Here is a 19,311-nt window from a genome sequence, read left to right as displayed (position 1 = left end):
CAGAAAATAAAATGGTTCTACTAACCAACCAATTGACAAAGAAACACTCTAGCTTTGCTTTTGCTTTTCTTCCTTTTTCATCCCTATAAAGAACAACTGGTTCCCATCTTTTCTTCCCTAGCCAACCCCAACCAGAATGCCTTGTAGTTGGTGTGTATGGGAAGAGGAATATTTAAGTTTGGTTAAAATGTTATATAAGGGAACAATTTTATACTAGAAATTTGTGATCATGTAACTGACTTTGCAAAGATTTGTTGTATTTGAAAACAAGTTGTATAGACAAGTTTTCATAATAATCACTTACCCTGAGTGCACCGTCCCCCTTAATCCACGACACTGATGGTTTGGGATTGCCCATTGTAGTACATGGTAGAACTGCCTTTAATCCTTCTATTATTTTTACATTTATGGGAGGACGAGTTATTTTTGGCTCTAAAGGGAAACAAAAATTCAAAATTAAAAAGGCAATATGGCTGCATTAAACTTTTTCTTTTCTATTTAAGTCTAAATATTCACTTTAAGAATAATTTATTACATTACAGGATTTACCAAATGCTAAGACAGGTTTTGAGTGGATATCAAACAGAAATAATTTTTCAAAGTTTAGGTTATCTCTGTTTTATTCATATCTTATTTGAAAAACACAAATTCATGAAACATATTAGGAGTTTGAAGTCATAGTATTCTTCACTTTAAAAGATAGTTAATGAAAAGTTGATTAAAATAAACTGTCACGGTAACAATTCAACATCATTTAATTCATACCAACAGACACAAAAACATTTAAGAGATATTTGATCTATTTTTTATATAACTCTGAGTTATGCTTTCCCTTTCCCTTTAGTCTCACTTTGACTCTTAAATTTGGTGATTAAGAATTAGATACATTTATCCTCTAGAAAGTAAACTAGACGTTATTGTATCAGTAATTGGAGAAATTCTGTCATACAATTTAGAGTAACTGTACTCTGTGAAGCAAACTTTATAATTTACTGTTCTGTGAAATGCTTTTAAATTAATTCTGTCAGAAGAAATAGTTTATGCCGGCTATTGTTTATTCTCCAATAGTAAGCTTTCAGAGGAAGTTATTAAATCTAATGTATAGAAGAATTGACAAGTTCAGGAAGTCTGTTATTTTACTACTTGAAACATTCATAAATAATGAAAACTACATTTATTTCCTTAGGAATCTCATGTTACAGATACAAAACAGAGACCTGTCTTTGCAGGAGAGACTACTGAGAAATGGATACATTTTATTTCTTTCAGGTCGTGTGCTAAAATCAGTGTGTTACTTTGTCGGAGAAAAGCGTGAAATAAGGACGTTTTCCTTCCACTTTAATTGTGCATGTGGCGGTTAGTGGTGGTTGGGAGTGATATTTGCAAAGACTGCATGGTCTTCTGATGTTTAATCTAGGCAATTATTGCCATTTAGAGTTGGTATGATCTTGGATTATGGCAAAATTACAAGTCAGGCTTTAAACATATTATAGGAAAATATTAACTTTGTCACTTTGCCCACTATCTAAATTACACAAATCTCCTCATCAACAACAGTGAACACCTACATTTAGATGATGGCCAGGCACCTCAGTTGTGAGTTGGGTTATCATACAGCTGCTGGCAAAAGCTTAGCTTAAGAGTTGATATTCCTATGACCTAGGCCAAGAGAGTGTTATCCATTCCTTCCCTTGGGTTCCTTGAACTGATCCCTATGCCAAATGTCTTAAGCAAATAACTTTTGTTTAAAGCAAATGACTCCTGTCTTCTCAGTGAAATAGATGTCTTGGTCATCTGTTGGGTGAGAGGTGAGGAGAACTCTTGTGGGAACTTGAAGCTAAAGTGACGTGGGAATGAGTTAAGCATTGATGTTGAGTCATGGATTCCCCACTGTAAGGGAAGACTCTTCAGGTGGAGCCATGACCACTGGCCCATCTGGGCTGGCCATCATGTTAAAGTGGGATGCTGGAAGCATCATGCTATGCCAGCATGGAACCCTTAGTTGATGGACCTCTTGGGGGAGGGAGCTCCTGGGAGAGATTCGAGGGTAGTGGAGTAGTGATGGAGGCCAGGGTCTTGGGGGTCTCAGGAAGGAGTTCTCTACCAAGCAGTGTGGGAGCATTCCAAAATGTTAGCAATTGGGATGGCCAAACCTGTGTATACCCACATGACTGGGTGAGCTTTCCTAAGGAGAATGTGGAGAAAAGAAGAGAAGACTCAGGATAGATCCAAAATAAAGAACATTTAGTGCCAGAGAGAATATGAGAAATGTTCAAAGGAAAGGTAGCCCCACAAAATAGTGAAATACTTATATGTGCTCTGTCTTCAGAATCAAGCCTTCATTATTTAGCAAAGGAGAACATTCAGGTTTCCTTACTTGATTTCCTCACTGCCCATATGCTGAAAGAAAGCTTTCTTGTGGGTACACCCCTACCCACTCACAGAACCCCAGACCAGCTTCCACACAATGTCCCACTAGCCCCGCTACATCCCTATTCTAATGATTGTAGGACTTCATTTATAAGTACTATCAAACATAAAAGATGAGTAGATGTTTGAGAAAAAACATGAACATGGAAAAAAAGGAACCAAAAGGAAATCAAAACTTAATCATGAAGAGAACAGAAAGCAAGAAAAGGAAGATTATTAAAAAAAAAAAAAAAGCATTAGTTGGGGTACCTGAGTGACTCAGTTAAGCGTCTGCCTTTGGCTCAGGTCATAATCTCAGGGTCTTGGGATTGAGCCCTGCGTTGGGCTCCCCACTCAACAGGAGTCTGCTTCTCCCTCTCCCTCTGTCCCTCCCTTCTGCTTATGCTCTCTTTCTCTCAAATAAAATAAAATAAAATCTTAAAAAAATAAAATAATAAAAATACATTAGTGATATCCTTATAGAGGCTTGAGCAAATATTGCATCATAAAACACAGAGTTTGCTTTGGAAAAAAAAAAGGAGCAGAGAAGTAATTCCTAGAAATTAAAAATACGGGTTTTTAAGATCAAAGTACTCAGTATTAGGGCAGAATAGTAGAATGGTCATCTTGAAGACTTGAGTTCATGATATGGAAGGAAAAGTTAAATAAATCTCCAAGAAGGTAGAAAAAGTATGAGAAAATATTAGGGTCATGAAAAATGAAAAAAAAAAAGATCTAACATTTGTTAATTAAAAGTTTAAGAATTAGATAAAATGAAGAGGAAGAAAAATAGAAAAAAGTAGATCTCAAAAAATTAAAAAAAAAAAGAAAAAAGTAGATCTCATTTTGAAAAAAAAAAAAACTTTTCTTTCAGATTCAAAAAACAAAAGGCCCACCTAACACTAAGTAGGAATAATAAAAGAAAACCACACCTAACATATTCTTATGAATTTGAGAAATTTATGAATTCTAGAAATGAAGAGAAAATACTAAAATTTTAAAAAAAGATAAACACTAGACTTACCTACAGGAATAAGAAAAAGATTTCTCAGCTGCAGCGTGGAATGTCATACGACAGTGAATAATTGTTTAATAAAAGCTAAGGGAAGAGCCTTTTTAAACTCTCGTCTGTACCTAGACAAATTATTATCCAGGAATAAAGGCAAAGTAAAGACTTCAGTGTTGCAAAGATTCAGAAAATGCATCCTTAGATTTTATACAATCACATGCTCACACTTTGAAAAGAAGGAGCGAATGACTTCCTTCAGCAAAACAATGACCACAAAGTAGAAAAGTAAAAGATAAAAGAAATAGTGATGACAATCAGAGCTAACAACATAACTTGCAATAAAAAAGTTCCAGGTGGAACAGGACCCCACTGATTTTGTATGGCACCCGCATGTTGTGATTTTTGCCATCAGCAGTGTGGTGTCAGAAGAAAATAAAGGTTACATTATGACAAGGTGGACAGTCTACAAGCAGCTAGGGCTTCCAGCACAGGAGGTCATGAGATTTGAGGGTGCTGGTAAGAGTGCTGGATGATAGAACACCAGGGAGGAGAGAAAGCCCAGTGGAGAGAGAACTGAGGAAGTCCCGATTGGGCGTCAGTGGGTGGGAGAATGGAGGAGTCAAGGGCAGGAGAACGTGAGCACGCTGGTGATGGCAGTATAGTGGGAGTAAGGGAGTGAGAGAGCTGGACTCTGTTCTTAGCTGAGGAAGAGACAGAGTTTGTGCCTTCTCTCTGGAGGCACATGATGAGTGTGGGAAAGTGTTTTCTTCATGGGACAGAGTGAGAAATAGAAGTGTCCATGTTCAGAGTATGACATACTGGAGCTTACAATTTTAAATACAGATCATTTCCTGGGGGTGACAAGGTCATTGATGGGGTTGACTGATAAACAGTTAAGGCAGATATCACTGGACTTGTAGAGATCAGGAGTTGTAAGGATGAAATGGCTAGAGGCTGTTTCATGGTTGTTCAAATCCCTTAGGATGGTGGCAGGAGTAGGGATGGTTAGAAAGATAATGAATCTGGAATCAAAGTCTTTGGTAGATGTTGGAGGGGCAGGAGGGGAGTGCCTAGAAGTGAGTAGGTGACTTGAATAGATGTACAGGAGAGAATGGTCAGAATGGCACATGTCCTCATGAGAGGAAAGATCTTGCACAGCAGTAATGGCTTGAAAGGGGGCTAGGGGTCCTTGCTAGCCTTGTAGACAGGAAAAGTGGGGAAAAATAAACAGCCTCCAGTGAAGCAGAAAAGCCACTCAAGTTTGAAAAGTCATCCAAGAAAATCAAGTTTGAAATAAGGCAAAAGGATAGAAGTGTCTGCAAAGAGGTTAGAGATAGAAAGTGCATCTGGTTGGAACTGTTTTAAAGGTGCAGGGAGAAGATTTGAGAGGGAGGTTGCCTGGTGGCAGAAGGCAGGATGGAGCAGAAAGCACTGTGGACAGGCAAGAAAACAGGAGAGGCTAGAGAACTGGGCTTGCCTGTAGTTGAGGACAGGAATACAAGGTGTAGAATTCACTGCCTCAAGGTTGTGTTTTGGACTTGAACTTGGCTGGCTGCTGAACCTCCAGGTGTGCAGGAGGCTCTATTTACTGCCTCCTCCGGGGTATACCAGGTCAGCTTTAACATCACGAGCAGAGGCTCTCTCCCACTCACTCATCTTCACTTGCAGAGCCCCACAGCTCTCCACGGCGCCCCCCACGCCATTGTTCGCTGTGCAACAGTAGATGCCATCATCACTGTCTTCTACGCTCAGGATGGTGAGGAGCTGCCCGTTCTCTCGAATGCTGTACCGGGTGTCAAAGAGCCTGCAGGTCACAGACAGCAATGGCAGGTTAGGACCTCCTGTGTGATGTTTTTCAGCTATGATTAACTAATCAAAACAGATGACTTGGCAATGGAGGAAGCAGATTAAAAGCAAAAGGAAAGTTGAATGAGTTCTGAATAATAACCTTAGTTGGTAATTTAAAGCCAACATTGCATTCTAATCTTCCGTAGACTCCAATAATCAAAGCACCACTGAGTCCCTCCAGAATGCTTTCAAAAGGTGATGTCTATTGATAAGTCCAGACGTAAAGTTTACTTTATTCAGGAAAGTATATTATTACCAAGACATATGAGTTTTCTCCCCGTAATTACTGGAAAGTAGCAGCCAGGGAATGAATACACACACATAATTGTGACTAGCGGGAAGAACTAAATATTTATAGAAGTAACTAACAATTAACTGAGCATTTGTTTATTAAACAAGTATTTGTTGAGTGCCTGACAAGTGCCAAGCACAGTTCTAGTTCCTTGGAATATATAAGGAAGCAAAACTGCTTCAAACTGTAAAAATAGATGTTTTACATACATTATCTCATTAAATTACATGTTGTTTGTTGAGAAGGGAATTGGGGAAACAGAAAAATGTGAGGGGAAGCATCAACATAAAAGTAGGTTTTATGGCCAAATAAAGATTCTTTATGCAAAATGTATACATTAGGCAGAAAAATGTTCCCCTCAAAATCCATGTCTTAATCCCCAGGACCCATGAATATGTTACCTTACAGGGCAAAAGGGATTTTATAGATACCAAGGGTCTTAAAATAGAGTATCATGGCTTGTGCACTTTGGCCCAATATAATCATGATGGTCCTTGAAAGATGGTAGAGGGAACCCAAAGAATGAGAAGAGATGCAACAGTGGTGGTAGAGGGCAGAGGGATGGAATTGCTGGCTTTGAAAGTGGTGGAAGGGGCCAGGGAAGGCAGGTAGCCCTCTCGAAGCTGGGGAAGGCAAGAAATCAGATTCTTCTCTGGTGCCACCAGGAAGAATGCAGCTCTGTCAACACCTGGATTTTAGCCCAGAGAGACCTATTTCAGACTTCTGACTCCCAAAACTGTAAAATAACGAATCTCTATTATTTTAAGCCACTAAGGTTTTGGTCATTTGTTACAGTAGAAATAGGGAACTAATGTGAAAACAAAAAATGGGAAAGGAAGTGGATTCTTGATGTTCTAATCTCAACAGGTGACTACCATTGTATACTGATCTTGAAGAGAAACCAAAAGATGTATGGTAGATTTTGGTCTAATGTGACTAAGGATAGTGTAATCACTGGGTAGTTCACTAACTCACAATAAATAATTATGGCAAGCCATGAGACTCACTCACATGTAATTTTGTTGATTTTGTTTTGTTTTGCTCTGTGTAAGTGTTCATGGAAAAATATGAACATTGGAATATTTTACAGATGTACCTGTGGACCAAGAGTCTAGCCACTCTGTGAAATATAAAGTGTTCAATATTTATAAGCTCTTGCATCATTGTTGCTTAATTAGAGTAAATTGCTTGTGGATTGTGAGGAATATTCAAGTATTTATAATTTTTAAAATAGAATTTTTTAGAACACTTTTAGATTTATAGAAAAATTGAAAAGATAGTACTTTGCGTATACCTCCCTCATGAGTCTCCTCTATTGTGAACATCTTAGATTAGTGTGGTATATTTGTTATAATTAATGAACCAATATTGATACAGTATTAACAAGTTTCTGTAAGTCTTAGTTTATTCAGGTTTGCTTAGTTTTTACCTAATGTCTTTGTCTGTTCCATGATGTCATTCAGGTCACTGCATTACATTTATTTGTCATATCTCCTTAGGCTTTTTTTTACTGTGACAGTTTCTAAGACTTTACTTGTTTTTGATGACGTGAAGTATTTTGTAGGACGCCCCTCTGCTGGACTTTGCCTTATGTTTTTATCATGATAAAACTGGGTTTATGGCTTTTGGGAGGAAGATCACAAAAGCAGAGTGCCACATCACATCATAGCAAGGGTATGCTATCAATGTCATTTTTCACTGTTGCTATTGACCTTGATCACCTGGCTGAGGTAGTGCTTTTCAGGTTTCTTCTGTGTCCAGGTATTCATTATTCCTCAAAGGGCACTGGAATATATTTTCAAAATGTAGTTTCTTCCTATTTCACAGATTCTTTGACTATCAACTAACTATTCAAATCTATAGCTCCATTTACTTCTTATTTATTTGTAACATTTTTGTCTTATAGTAAAGGGAAGATTCAGATGTATTAAGTGATTTTATTCATAGTATTACAAGCCAAATTAACATGAGCTTATATTATTTATATATAAATAAATATATATGAATAAATATATAATATATGTTATATATAATATAATTATATATATTATAATGCTGATTTTCTTTGTGTAATTAAAAAAAAAACTCTTTCATTTCTTCATCTCCTTATAATGTTGAGAGATAAACACACGAGAGGATCACAGGGCCATATTTTTCAAAGCTATTTATGATGCAGGCATCAAACTTCCTTCCCAGACAAGTTAGAGGGCTGTGGTGGGGAGAGTAGTCTTTGAACATTGACCTTTGAATACTGAATGTTGACTATCTAACAACTATTATAATTTCAAAGTAGGGAAGGGTATAAATATGTGAAGATATATGCAACAGCTGTAATGTAATACAAAGCTATCTAGCTTCCATGATAACTTCACAAGTTCTTTTATGACTACTGTGATTCATGATCCATATTTACAATGAAGTTTTTCTGTATTATTTAAAGACATTATTTTATTTATTTTACTATAGAAGACAAAGACATAAATAATAGATAAAACTCATGAAAATGTGGAGCATGTAAAACGTAAGCTAATAGCTTAGGAGATATTGGCACAATGACTCATGTTAGAGGAAGACAGGAGAGTGACTTGTGAAACACAGGGAAAGCTGATAAGGTGTGTTGAATATAGGCAGTAAATAAAATAGCAACCTGCCAAAGATTGATAGAAATAGAAAATATGATGGAACAAAGAAGATTATGGCTTCGAGTAGAAAGGGATGGAAAGACAAGTTTATAATCATGCCACCTCTAGACTGACAGCTCTGTCATCCCTAAATCAACCACCCATTGGTGACATAAAATGTGGTCCCTTGGGGCACCTGGGTGGCTCAGTTAGTTGGGTGTTTGAGTCTTGATTTCAGCTCAGGTCACGATCTTGGCATTGTGGGATTGAGCCCCATGTCAGGCTCTGAGTGCCGGGCATGGAGCCTGCTTTAGATTCTCTTTCTCCCTCTGCCCCTCCCTGCTCGCTCACTTTTTCTCTCTCTCAAAAAATAAATATGTGGTCCCTTTATGGTCCCATGAACTCTACCCAAGAAACACACTTAAAATCCATGGCTGTTCAGCAGGCTCATTGGCAAGCTAGAGTCATGGCCAAATGTGCTTACATCTTTCCAACAGAGCAAGGATATGTTATTAGCTTCAGGCACCTTCCATCTGTGGCTCAGACTCCATACTGGTCTTTATAAGAACACTGCAGTGGGGAAGTCTGAGGCACAAGAGAGACTGGACATAGAAACACTGAGTGAACCAAGGTTCCTAAGTACATTAATTTATCCCATTTCTTTCTCCTTGTCTCTGTATATTTTATATTTTTTAAAATTTTATTTTATTTTAAATGGATTTGGTCAACTGTATTTCAAGCATCTTATTTTGAGCCTTTTTATCACAGCACTTTGGGAATAGCTTGCCTGGGAGACAACCTGAAGGTGACCACAGCACAGGGTAATTTCCCACATTACAACATGTGTCATAGAAGGAAACACTAAATTTCATTAGGGTTTAGTGCAAATAAAGACGTAACTTTTCCTCATGCAAGTTCATGGACCTCCATCTGTGGCTACCAGTATAAGCACTCTGGCCCTAGTGCAAAGCTGTATTGCCTGCTGGGAAGCCAGGTTCCCTGCCTTACAGATTTTTTTACAGTGTTTTTGATCAGATAACTATTGTAAATGAGGAAAAGAGAGCATGACCTTTTCACGTCAAGTGGGAATTTTATCTGTTGGAGAGGCTGCCTCATTATATATCAGGAACCCCTTCTGACTTTCAAAAGAAAAAGTTACGGTGACCTAGAGGTCAGGTTCCTAGACAACATACTTTACCTGATTGGGGTAGTAGAAGTAGAGGAGAGAAGTCTGGTCCCTGTTAATTCCCCAGCATGTCCTGAAACATGTGCTCTGTGCCCCCAGACTGAGGATGTCATGGTATTTTCTAATGGCGTCCTGGAAATAGCCCACATGTCCCCATGTCAGCGAAGTCTCGGTTTTGCTTTGGGCAATTCTCTTAACCTCACTGACATTCAGATCTTACATTTATAAAATGAGGACATTTGCATTTTTCATATTCTAGAAGGTGAGCTTTTGTACTACCAAGAGCTGTGATTCCATTTATGACAAAGTTAAATTGCAAGGCAGCAGTGGGTATTCTTAACAGAAAAAGGCAGAATACATACTTAATGAGAATTTTATTTCTGGTCCAAGAAATTTCAGGCTGGGGATAGGATTCCACTGCACACATGAAAGTAGCCACTTCTTCAACTAAGGCATCCACTGTTTCCAGAGGAGTAGTGATGACAGGAGCTACAAGGAGAAGAGACATCAGGTGAGAACACCCTAGAATGCTGTTTACTAATCCTCTGTGAGCAGTCAGAGGCAACCACGTACCTGAATGAGAATTATATTTCCCTGTAGCAGAAAGTTGCCAAAAGGAAGGAAGATCTTATGTAGAGAATTTTGTTTCTACTTCAAACTAGGCGTTTGAGAATCAAAAGAGAAGGCTCTCAGGAGAGTAGGAATTTATTTTATATAAGTAGGGGCAGATCCAGGTTTTGTGAAGCCCAAAGTTATGTAATTTGGGTACACACCTTAAGGAAAATAATATAAAATTATACATACAATATATCTGTGGCCACCCAACACAAATCAACTTGAAGGGAAGTGTGACAAAAGGGAATCAGAGTGGAAAGAGGTCGTAACAATTGTTTAAAGACAATTTTTTCCAAATTTCATAATAATATATGTTCATATGAGCACATTGCTAGAGCCCACTGAGGGTTTTAAAAGACTTTGTAGCTCAAGCTTCATCAGATTTACAAAGAATTCCGATCTGCATGTGAGTAAATTAGGAAAAGAATATGTAAAAAGACAAAATATCCAAATAAAAAATGGGCAAAGATCCGAATAGACATTTCTTCAAAGAGTTTGTATAAATTTCACTTGTGTGGGAGACGTAAGCATGTGAAAAGATGCTCAATATCATTAGCTGTTAAGGAAATGCAAACCAAAACCACAGTTAGATACCACTTGACATCCACAACATTCCACTTACTTGGCGAGGAGGTGGAAAAATTAGAACCCTTGCACATTGCTAGTGGGGATGTAAAATGGTGCAGCTGTTGTGGAAAACAATATGGTGGCTCCTCAAAAAATTAAGCCTAAGATTACCATATGATCCAGCAGTTCCACTTCTGGATATATACCCAAAAGTATTGAAAGCAGGGACTCAGATATTTATACAACTGTGTTCATAGCAGTGTTATTCACAATAGCCAAAAGGTGGAAGCAACCCAAGTGTCTACCAACAGATTAATGGGTCAACAAAATGGGTATATCTGAACCATGGAATATTATTTGACAGTAAAAAGGAATGAAGTACCAATATTTACCACAACATGGATGAACCTTGGAAACAGTAAGCTAAGTGAAAGAAGCCAGCCACAAGAACAACATACTGTATGATTCCATTTATATGAAATGTCCAGATGGGCCATTCTGTAGTCAGAAAATGCATTAGTGACTGCCTAGGACCGGGGTGGGGGAGAATGGAGGGGTTAGGGGGTGATCAGTGCCTAAAGGACACAGGATTTCTTGTAGGTGTGATGAAAATGTTCTCAGCTTGATTTTGATGATAAATGCACAACTCTGTGAATTGTATACTTTAGGTGGGTAAGGTGGGTGGTATGTGAGTTATATCCCAAAGCTGGTTTTGTTTTTGTTTTTGTGTTTTGTTGTTGTTTTGTTTGTGTGTGTATGTGCCTCTGTGTGTGCGTGTGTGTGTGTGTGTGTGTTCCACGAAAAGAAAGACAACAGGAGGAGAGGCTGGGACATGGTCCTCTCTCTTCCTGTCCCTCTATGAAATGAGGGTCACTTGGATTATAAGAGTTAGGAGGACAAAGAAGTTAAGAAGGAAGAGAGCAGGTTGGGAGTGGGATGCACCCCTCTTTAATGGTTAAGGAAACCTGTGAATCCACCAAAGCAAACAGGGTGGGGTCCTGGGCATCTCAAGGGCTGGATGGTGTGGCAAAATGCCAACACCTGTATTTGGGTGGGTCTGGAAATCTACCCCATTGCATAATCTTATTTAAAATAATTATCATTACCACTTTGTTATGATTATTATTATTTAGCAGAGATTTATTTACTGTTTTCCATGTAGCAAGTACCAGGTTCACTAGAAGCAACAAAGATGTGTAAAACCCATCTCTGCCACAATCTAGATAATGAGGATGGATAGATAAATAAAACGATCAGTTAAATAGTCTGTTATGCCTGCTCTCCTGGCACAATTATTGATAGTGCCCTCTACTCCAAAAGTGCCTGACTTTGGACAATAAATTATATGGTCATTTTAGTTAAAATGCAAGGTACACATGACAGCCAAGTAAGTGGTGTGAACAATATTTTAGCTGGAGGGTAGGGGGTGACAGCTTCATGAAAACAAACTGGCACATTGGCCATAAAACATGCATCCACTATCTAAACGAACCTTCTTTTTTCAGTAAACTCAGAGACAAACTCATGGGCCGAGAGTAAGGGAACACGGTGCTTTCGAGTGTCCCATGAGGCCCACATCTTCCTCCTTAATGGTGTTATTTTCTTAAGATCCAGTTTAAGCAGCATCTTCTCCCAATTTCCCAGACTTGCTAGACAGAGCCAAATGCCCTTTTTCTGAACCTTAGGTCATCCTGCAAATGTCACTCTTATAGCACTTGTCACAGGGGTGCGATTAAAATGATCTGTTTATGTCTTTGTCCCATACTTAATTGTAAAAATCTTGAGCTTTGGGGCCAGGGACCATGTCTTAGACCTTTTTCTATCCCCAGGGTTAGCACACTGACTGATGTGATGTTTAAATGAACTGTATCTCCGAGGCCTTTATAAAAGGCATATATTTTTTTAAAGGTGGGAAGAGAATAGCTGAAATAAGACAGCAGAATTTTTAGGTGAAATGACATCTTTTTTACATAGGCATGAAGGTTCCCATGGATGAAATAAGATATCAACTGTATAGTAATACAGATATTAAGAAATAAAAAGTGAATATTTATTAAATTTGTTGGATGCAGATAATGATGGGCCCAAAGGTGAATTGATAATATTGAATGCTTTCATTGTTTATTTATTTTTTATTTTTTTAATTTAAATTCAATTAGCCAACATATAGTACATCATTAGTGTTTGATATAGTGTTCAACGATTCATTAGTTGCATATAACACCCAGTGCTCATCCGATCACGTGTCCTCCTTAATGCCCATCCCCCGACGACCCCATTCCCCCACTGAATGCTTTCACTGTTTAAAAGGAAAGACTATTGAGCGGCCCAAAGAATGAGAGGCGCTAGCATAGGGCTCAAGTTCAGATCCCTGTTCTGTCACTTCCCGCTCCAAGTCACTCAGCCAGGGCCTCAGCATCTTTGGCTGTAGATGGAGAGGATAATAAAACCACCACAGAGGCTCGTCAGGAGGGTTCATTAAATGAATATATGTGAAGCATTCAAAATTGGCCTTTGCCCATATGGAACACTGTGTGTTACTTGATTTGGTAATTTAGAAACAGAAGCCTGAACAGTTCAGTGGTTCTCCTGGTCTCTGGATGACCAAATTTACCATTAATATTTACATCTGGGACTCTATCCCAAGGAAATAATCTCAAGATGGAAAGGCACATTAGATGACCTTCGCTGTACAAAACAGATTAATCGTCCTAAATTGTACTAATCATGCTGAAGTGGAAGAAAGTTTCGGCACCCAGTTCTGCCTTCTAGCTGGGGTCTGCTGGAGCTGGTTGGTACTGGCTTGCTTGACAGAGCCTTGTGCTAATTTTTCCAGAATTTTGTGAGACAACTGTTAAATAGAGCCATTATTAAAAACTAAATTATATAAATTTAGGTGACAGAGGGTGGCTACGCTTGTGACAGGCAGAGCATAACATATAGAGAAGTTGAATCACTCTGTTGTACACCTGAAACTAACGTTAACATTGGGTGTCAACTCTACTCGTTAACAAATTGAAATAAAAAATTTATAATTAAATAAATCATGTCAAAAACAAAATAATAATACTCAAAATGGATCACTTCCTAATTATTTTACTACACTGCACTATTATCTACGCTCTTGAAGTAATTTACATCCAATGTATCTGTATAATAGAAATAGTATATAAAGGCATGCTACTGCACATCTCTTTCCAATTCAGTATTCGTCGTTAGCTTGAAATCAACTGTGGTTGGAATATTTACACTACAGGAATCAACAAATGCAACAGATGAGGGCCTTTTTTTTGTCTCAGGGAGGTGGATATTAAACATATATCAGCAACTCTTGTCTAAACAGTGTATTATTTACACAGTCACTGCAAATGGTATTTTAAAGAGTATAGATAATAGAATATGCTCATGCATTCATGTTAAGTAGAAGTGGCAGGTAGCAGAATTGTATAAACAGTTTTTTATGATACATAGGAAAAAAATGGAAGAAAATATACCAATACATTAGTAGTCTTGGAAGTTGGGATGATTTTTTTCTATTGTAAGCTTTTCTATATTTTATATTTTCAGAATCATTCTTCATGGCCATGTATTATTATAAAATAAACTTGATTCCTTAGTTTCTTCTCACTTGATACTTCCAAAGTGACAGAGGTAATAGACATACTATTAATACTTTTACAAACTGTTGAGATAAATTAAAATCAAGGAAGTAAATGTTACAATGTCTTGACATTTATGGAGACATACATGAGGTGTTACAAAGAACTTTATTAGATTAACACCTTCCCATCATGTACAGTGGCATGGCAGTCTTGGGTCAAGTTTGACTCTGTTTTTTAATAATTTTAGCATCCAATATCAAGAACCTGCCATGGGCCATGCATTATACTTTTCATTCATTATCTCATTTATCACAACAAACATAAAGGTAGATACTATTATTATTCTCATTTGCAGATGAGGAATGGGGGCTAAGAATGGTTAAATAACTTGTCTAAACATAATGAAAGTAGGAAGTTATAGAGCTGAACTTCAAGGTGAAGGTTGGTTTAAAGTTCCTATCTTTTAACACTAAGCTATTCCATGTCTTCAGCCTAATACTACTCACAGACAGAGGAAAAAATAAGATTTACATTAATATCAATTTGTATAGGCAGGATATAATTGGTTAAGTTCACTTTACCCATCTTTCAAAATTATCCAAACAAATCCACTTTCAAATCGTTACAGACAAAATCACATCGTTGTATTTAATGATATTTGTTGACTCAGCAGACTGTCTCCTGTTTACTTTCATTCTCTTATTCAGCTTTCATCTCAGCCGGAGTCTGTTTAAACTAGGGCACTATTTCTTCCCTCAATCCAAGGACCACATGAATAACAAATACATGAAAATGAGCACAACATTTTCCTGTACCCAAAGAGTAGCTTAACTTGAATCCTAGCTGCTTGATGAGAAGGACATGACATTACCCTTTTATGGGCTCAACCACATGGCCATTGACATACCAGCTTCTGATTGAATAGTTGTTGATTAACACGACCAAATGACTGAGTAAACCAAGAAGCCAGGTGTTTTTGCTTCTTTCTGTTTTAAGAAAATTAGAGCTCAGACTTGGGATATATTCATGTTTTTTTTCTAATATCATGAATACAGTATTGTTTTTTCAGTATGAGAAAACACGTTTTGGTGCTGGAAATTTTTCAGATTCCCCAAAGAAAGAGGATATTCAGTATTGCTCATCATTTAGCTTAGACACTGACACATTTATTCTACTGGTGATATAATAAAATGCAAGTTATTTTTTATGATGATGCCTTTGGAGTTTGTAAACTTCATCGATAATCTCAGTCACTTATTAATGTGGTATCATTCATTCTTTATCACAGAACGCACTTTTGTCCTTGTCTTCAGGAATGGTACTGGTCACAGGCTGGTAGGAGTTAGAATGTCTGAAATTGCCTCTCCTGGGGGAATTCATTTGGGTTAAGACATAGTTTCATAGGGACCAATCTAAAATGTGCATGTTACCCAAGGATGAACATTTCCCCAGTCATTGACAGTCCTTAGCATAGTATATAATGCTATATTTTGAACACTACTCTGCACGTCTTCATTTTATGAGGAAACAGAGGCTCACAGAGACTACCTACTGTCCCTAAAAACACATGGAAAGACATTGGAGACTAGGAAAAGGAACTTGAAATTAATGTTCTCTTCCAGGCCTTAAATGTCCTCACTTCACTGCCTTCATTATTCATCCTCGACTGCACGGTGTGTTGCCACATAATCTCAGCTCCCTTACTCTCTAGTCCTTTAGCTAGACCCCGGGGAGCACCAACCTTGAACTAATCCAACCAGCTGTCCTCGCTGCTCCTATGTGCATATAGTATTGTTAGATGAAGTGAAAACAGTAATTTCGTGCAAATTAAGGCCATGACAAAGGCTCCTTCCCCAAGCCCAGTTGGGTCCTCAGCATGGCCAAAGTAGTTCTTCTGCATTCTCTGGTCTGCTCCTTTGCTCGCTTTCCCGAATGGGGCCACATCCTTCGGGTCCCTCACTTGTCCCTTTCTCCCATGATCTTAAGTCCTATTTCACTGAGAAGTTGCCTCCTACTCTGGAAATGTGGCAGAAATCTTGACATTTCTGCTCCTTCTTTCTGTTCTTTAAGGTCAGTAGTATTTAAAGCAAACACGCAATGAGTTGCTCTTTCAGTGCACGTCAATATTCATCCAGGACTCGGTGTCCTGGATTTCAGTGACAGCTGTGCCTAGTCATACGTTGAATCTGTGAATCCTGTCTTTGTATACATACGATGCAGAAGAGGAAATTACTCAAATATATCTGAAGATAGATCACTTAGACTCAGAAACCTCTAGGTATGGGAGTAAAGTGGCATTTGGACAGGAGTTCTTTGTGCGTAATAAACACACTTAGAGCTGCTTCCATGAACTCCTATACTCCTACAGACTTTAAATCCCACCACACACTTAATATTCCCTGATAAAGCACTAAATATTAGTGAAGTATGTGGTTAAGGCAAGTATTCAATGAAATGTTGGGTACTTTCATACCTGAAGGTTGGTAAATTTCTCCTACTTGTGGGTTATGATATTGAGCTCATCGTTCTAAGTATCACTAGTTGGAATGATTCAGAACAAGTGACTTTTCCCCTTGTCTTTGAACATGGGGAATCTCAAACTAAAATTAAAACAATAAACTATTAATTCTACAAAGTCTATTGTTAATTTTATTGAGGCAATGGTATATGGACAGTTAGAAAAGAATCCACTAATTACTCTTGCACTATTTAAAATCTGTCAGTCTACTTTGTAACACATTCTTGTGCAGATTTCTTGATTCATTCATGATAAAGGACTTAGGACAAAGATATCCATCTAAAAAACTCTTTTTATTCTCTGTCAAGAATAGAGAAAGTAACTATGAGATAGTTTGTGTGGAACATCTTTATTACTTTTCGTAGTATTAAAATGATAGCATATTTTTGTGGGTTCTGTGCCAGTATATTCCATGAATTCTGACAATGATGTTTATTCTCAGAGCAGGTGTGTGTAGTTAATGGATGTTTGTTCTACTAGGCCTGGTATTCTTGGCTAGGGTTGGTGTTAGGTTCATACTAGTTTAAATTTTACCATAAATACAGGAGACTGGGCAAAAATATTCTTTTAATTTTTTGATTTTATAATCTAATTATAGTAGTAAATAAGTTACAAACAAATAAATTTGGATTAATAATCTGATCATTTTATCTAAAAGCCAGAATTTTTGGCTTTGTTATCTTTATATCACCATATTTTGAATTTCTCAAACTAGAGATAGTGTGCATTTGAATTAAGGGCTTTACCTGTAAAGTCTGGAAATTATAAATCATTTCTTTCTAGAATATAAATTAGGGGTTATTTATATGGAGAGATAGGTTTTTTTTACTGTACCAAATCCTGATGTGAACCATCAAAATTAATTTTTTGCTCCTTATGAGACTGAATTTTAGTGAATTTTAGCATTTAACCATGTCATTTTTATGTAACTTTGTGGTTTAGAATAGCACAAGTAAGACTTGTCACAATCCGTATGTGTGAACATTCAGGTGCTACCTTACCGGACATCCGTTGTATGATCAGGAAGTATTAAAATAATCTGAAGCCAATGTTAAGTCTGTCTATTATTAGCTGTTTGAAAAGATCTAGATTCTTCCTTATCTGGAGATACCCTAAAGTATTTGTTGGCGATTAAACGTTTAAATACATCTGAAGATACCTTTCTGCTTGTGTAAGGTAAAGAAGGAAAACAAAACAACATGAATCTATGAAATCAGATTGTTTGTGAGGAAAGCTGTATCTCATTAGCAGTCTTGCCCTTGTGGCTCCTGGAATTCTAGTGAACCACAAAATCTAAAGCTACGTTTCCCATCTACATACAGATACTACCTTCACTTACCTACACAATACAAACGTGTTCAGTTCTTTGGGAAAGTAACATAGAGGGGAAAATAATTAATTCGAGAGTATCATAAAACACAAAATTCTTTTTACTCTAATACATTTAATCTGAAAACCCTTTAACTGATATCAGTCTTACTCATGTCTTTAAAAAAATTTTCAAAGAAGCCCTCAGTCACTTTGCAAATCACATATTTTCCTGTCTTTCTTCCTGATTTGAAATACACTCGTCTCAGTTTCATAATACACTGGCCAGAAACCATATCACTGTGGACATTCTTGCTACTGCAACAGGTGTCTGTCAGTTTCTTAAGTTGCTTTCCTTTCCCTGAGGTGGTGTTATTTCCGGTACATTCCAAAGGCTCTGAAAAAAAACTTTCACAGTCTCTTGCCAAGCCAAATCATGCCTCCAACCTCAAAGTTACTGAGAACTCATTGTCTTCAGGCTTTTATTATATAGGCAAATGGTGTGAGTCTTTCTTTAATTCCAATTTTTAGGAACTAAAATATTTACTCAGAATCTTGCAAAACTGAAACTGAAAATGGAAATGATTTTTGTTCAGAAGCAAACAATCTGGACATCTGGGAGTAGGGTTGATTATATTCCTGGCAAACCTAATGTGAGAAAGTTTTCATCATCTTTAGACCACCCTGAAGTTTGACACACACACACACAAACAAAACGGACCTTGATAACGTACAGTCTACCTGCTGATGGTTCCCTACAAGTGAGAGCTCCGCCTGGACTGGGTGGCTAAACTTGTTGTTGCAGAACTTAAGCGGGGGAGGGATGCTGGTAGAAATGAGACCATCAGGCAACTGCTTACTTGAACAGTTTTCTCCCTCTCCATACATTGTACCCCAACTTCACCAAGTAACACCCAAGCCCATCAACATACGAATCGGTTGTGTTCAGAGAGCGCGCGCGCACGCACACACACACACACACACTCACTCTCTAGAACTGTGACAAGGCAACAAGAAGACAAGATTCCTGAAACAAACCTTTTGGAAGTTTCTCAGTCCCGCTGAAGGCAACCAAAGTAAGAATATGTACCAGTGGAATGTTGACGAGCTCTCTCATGATTAATCCAGGCTCAGGCAGGAGAAAGTTCCTTCTGGACAATGCAAGCAAAATGCCCCCACAGTTTACATTTTAAAGCATAGTTGGTTACAAAAGGGTCGTCTGCTAATGACTGTTTGTGTCAGCAGCTCCACAGGCTCTAAGTATACTCGAGAATTCTCAGACTTGGCTGTAGTGATGGACACGGCCAGCTGGTGAGTATCCACTTAGGCCAGTAAT

At 37.8% G+C, this 19,311-nt stretch overlaps 1 protein-coding gene across 3 annotated transcripts in view; it reads right to left on the bottom strand.

Moving 5' to 3' along the window:
• Positions 1–19,097, bottom strand: part of MUSK (muscle associated receptor tyrosine kinase) — a 91,044-nt gene extending 71,947 nt beyond the window's left edge. For all 3 annotated transcript variants that reach the window (XM_064578931.1, XM_054509342.2, XM_054509343.2), the window contains exons 1-4: positions 19,014–19,097; positions 9,728–9,854; positions 5,071–5,222; positions 305–432 (exon numbers count right to left, since the gene is read on the bottom strand). In XM_064578931.1, coding sequence (XP_064435001.1) covers positions 305–432; positions 5,071–5,222; positions 9,728–9,854; positions 19,014–19,092 — 486 coding nt within the window. In that variant the 5' untranslated portion in view covers positions 19,093–19,097. The remainder of the gene's footprint in view (positions 1–304; positions 433–5,070; positions 5,223–9,727; positions 9,855–19,013) is intronic.
• Between the last annotated feature and the right edge of the window lie 214 nt (positions 19,098–19,311).

This window comes from Mirounga angustirostris, unplaced genomic scaffold, assembly GCF_029215605.1.
Source record: "Mirounga angustirostris isolate CCGP_5_RB_7025 unplaced genomic scaffold, mMirAng1.0.hap1 SCAF_15, whole genome shotgun sequence".
NCBI lineage: Eukaryota > Metazoa > Chordata > Mammalia > Carnivora > Phocidae > Mirounga > Mirounga angustirostris.
The sequence above is the reverse complement of the archived record's forward strand: the minus strand, read 5'-3'. Positions and strand labels throughout refer to the sequence as shown.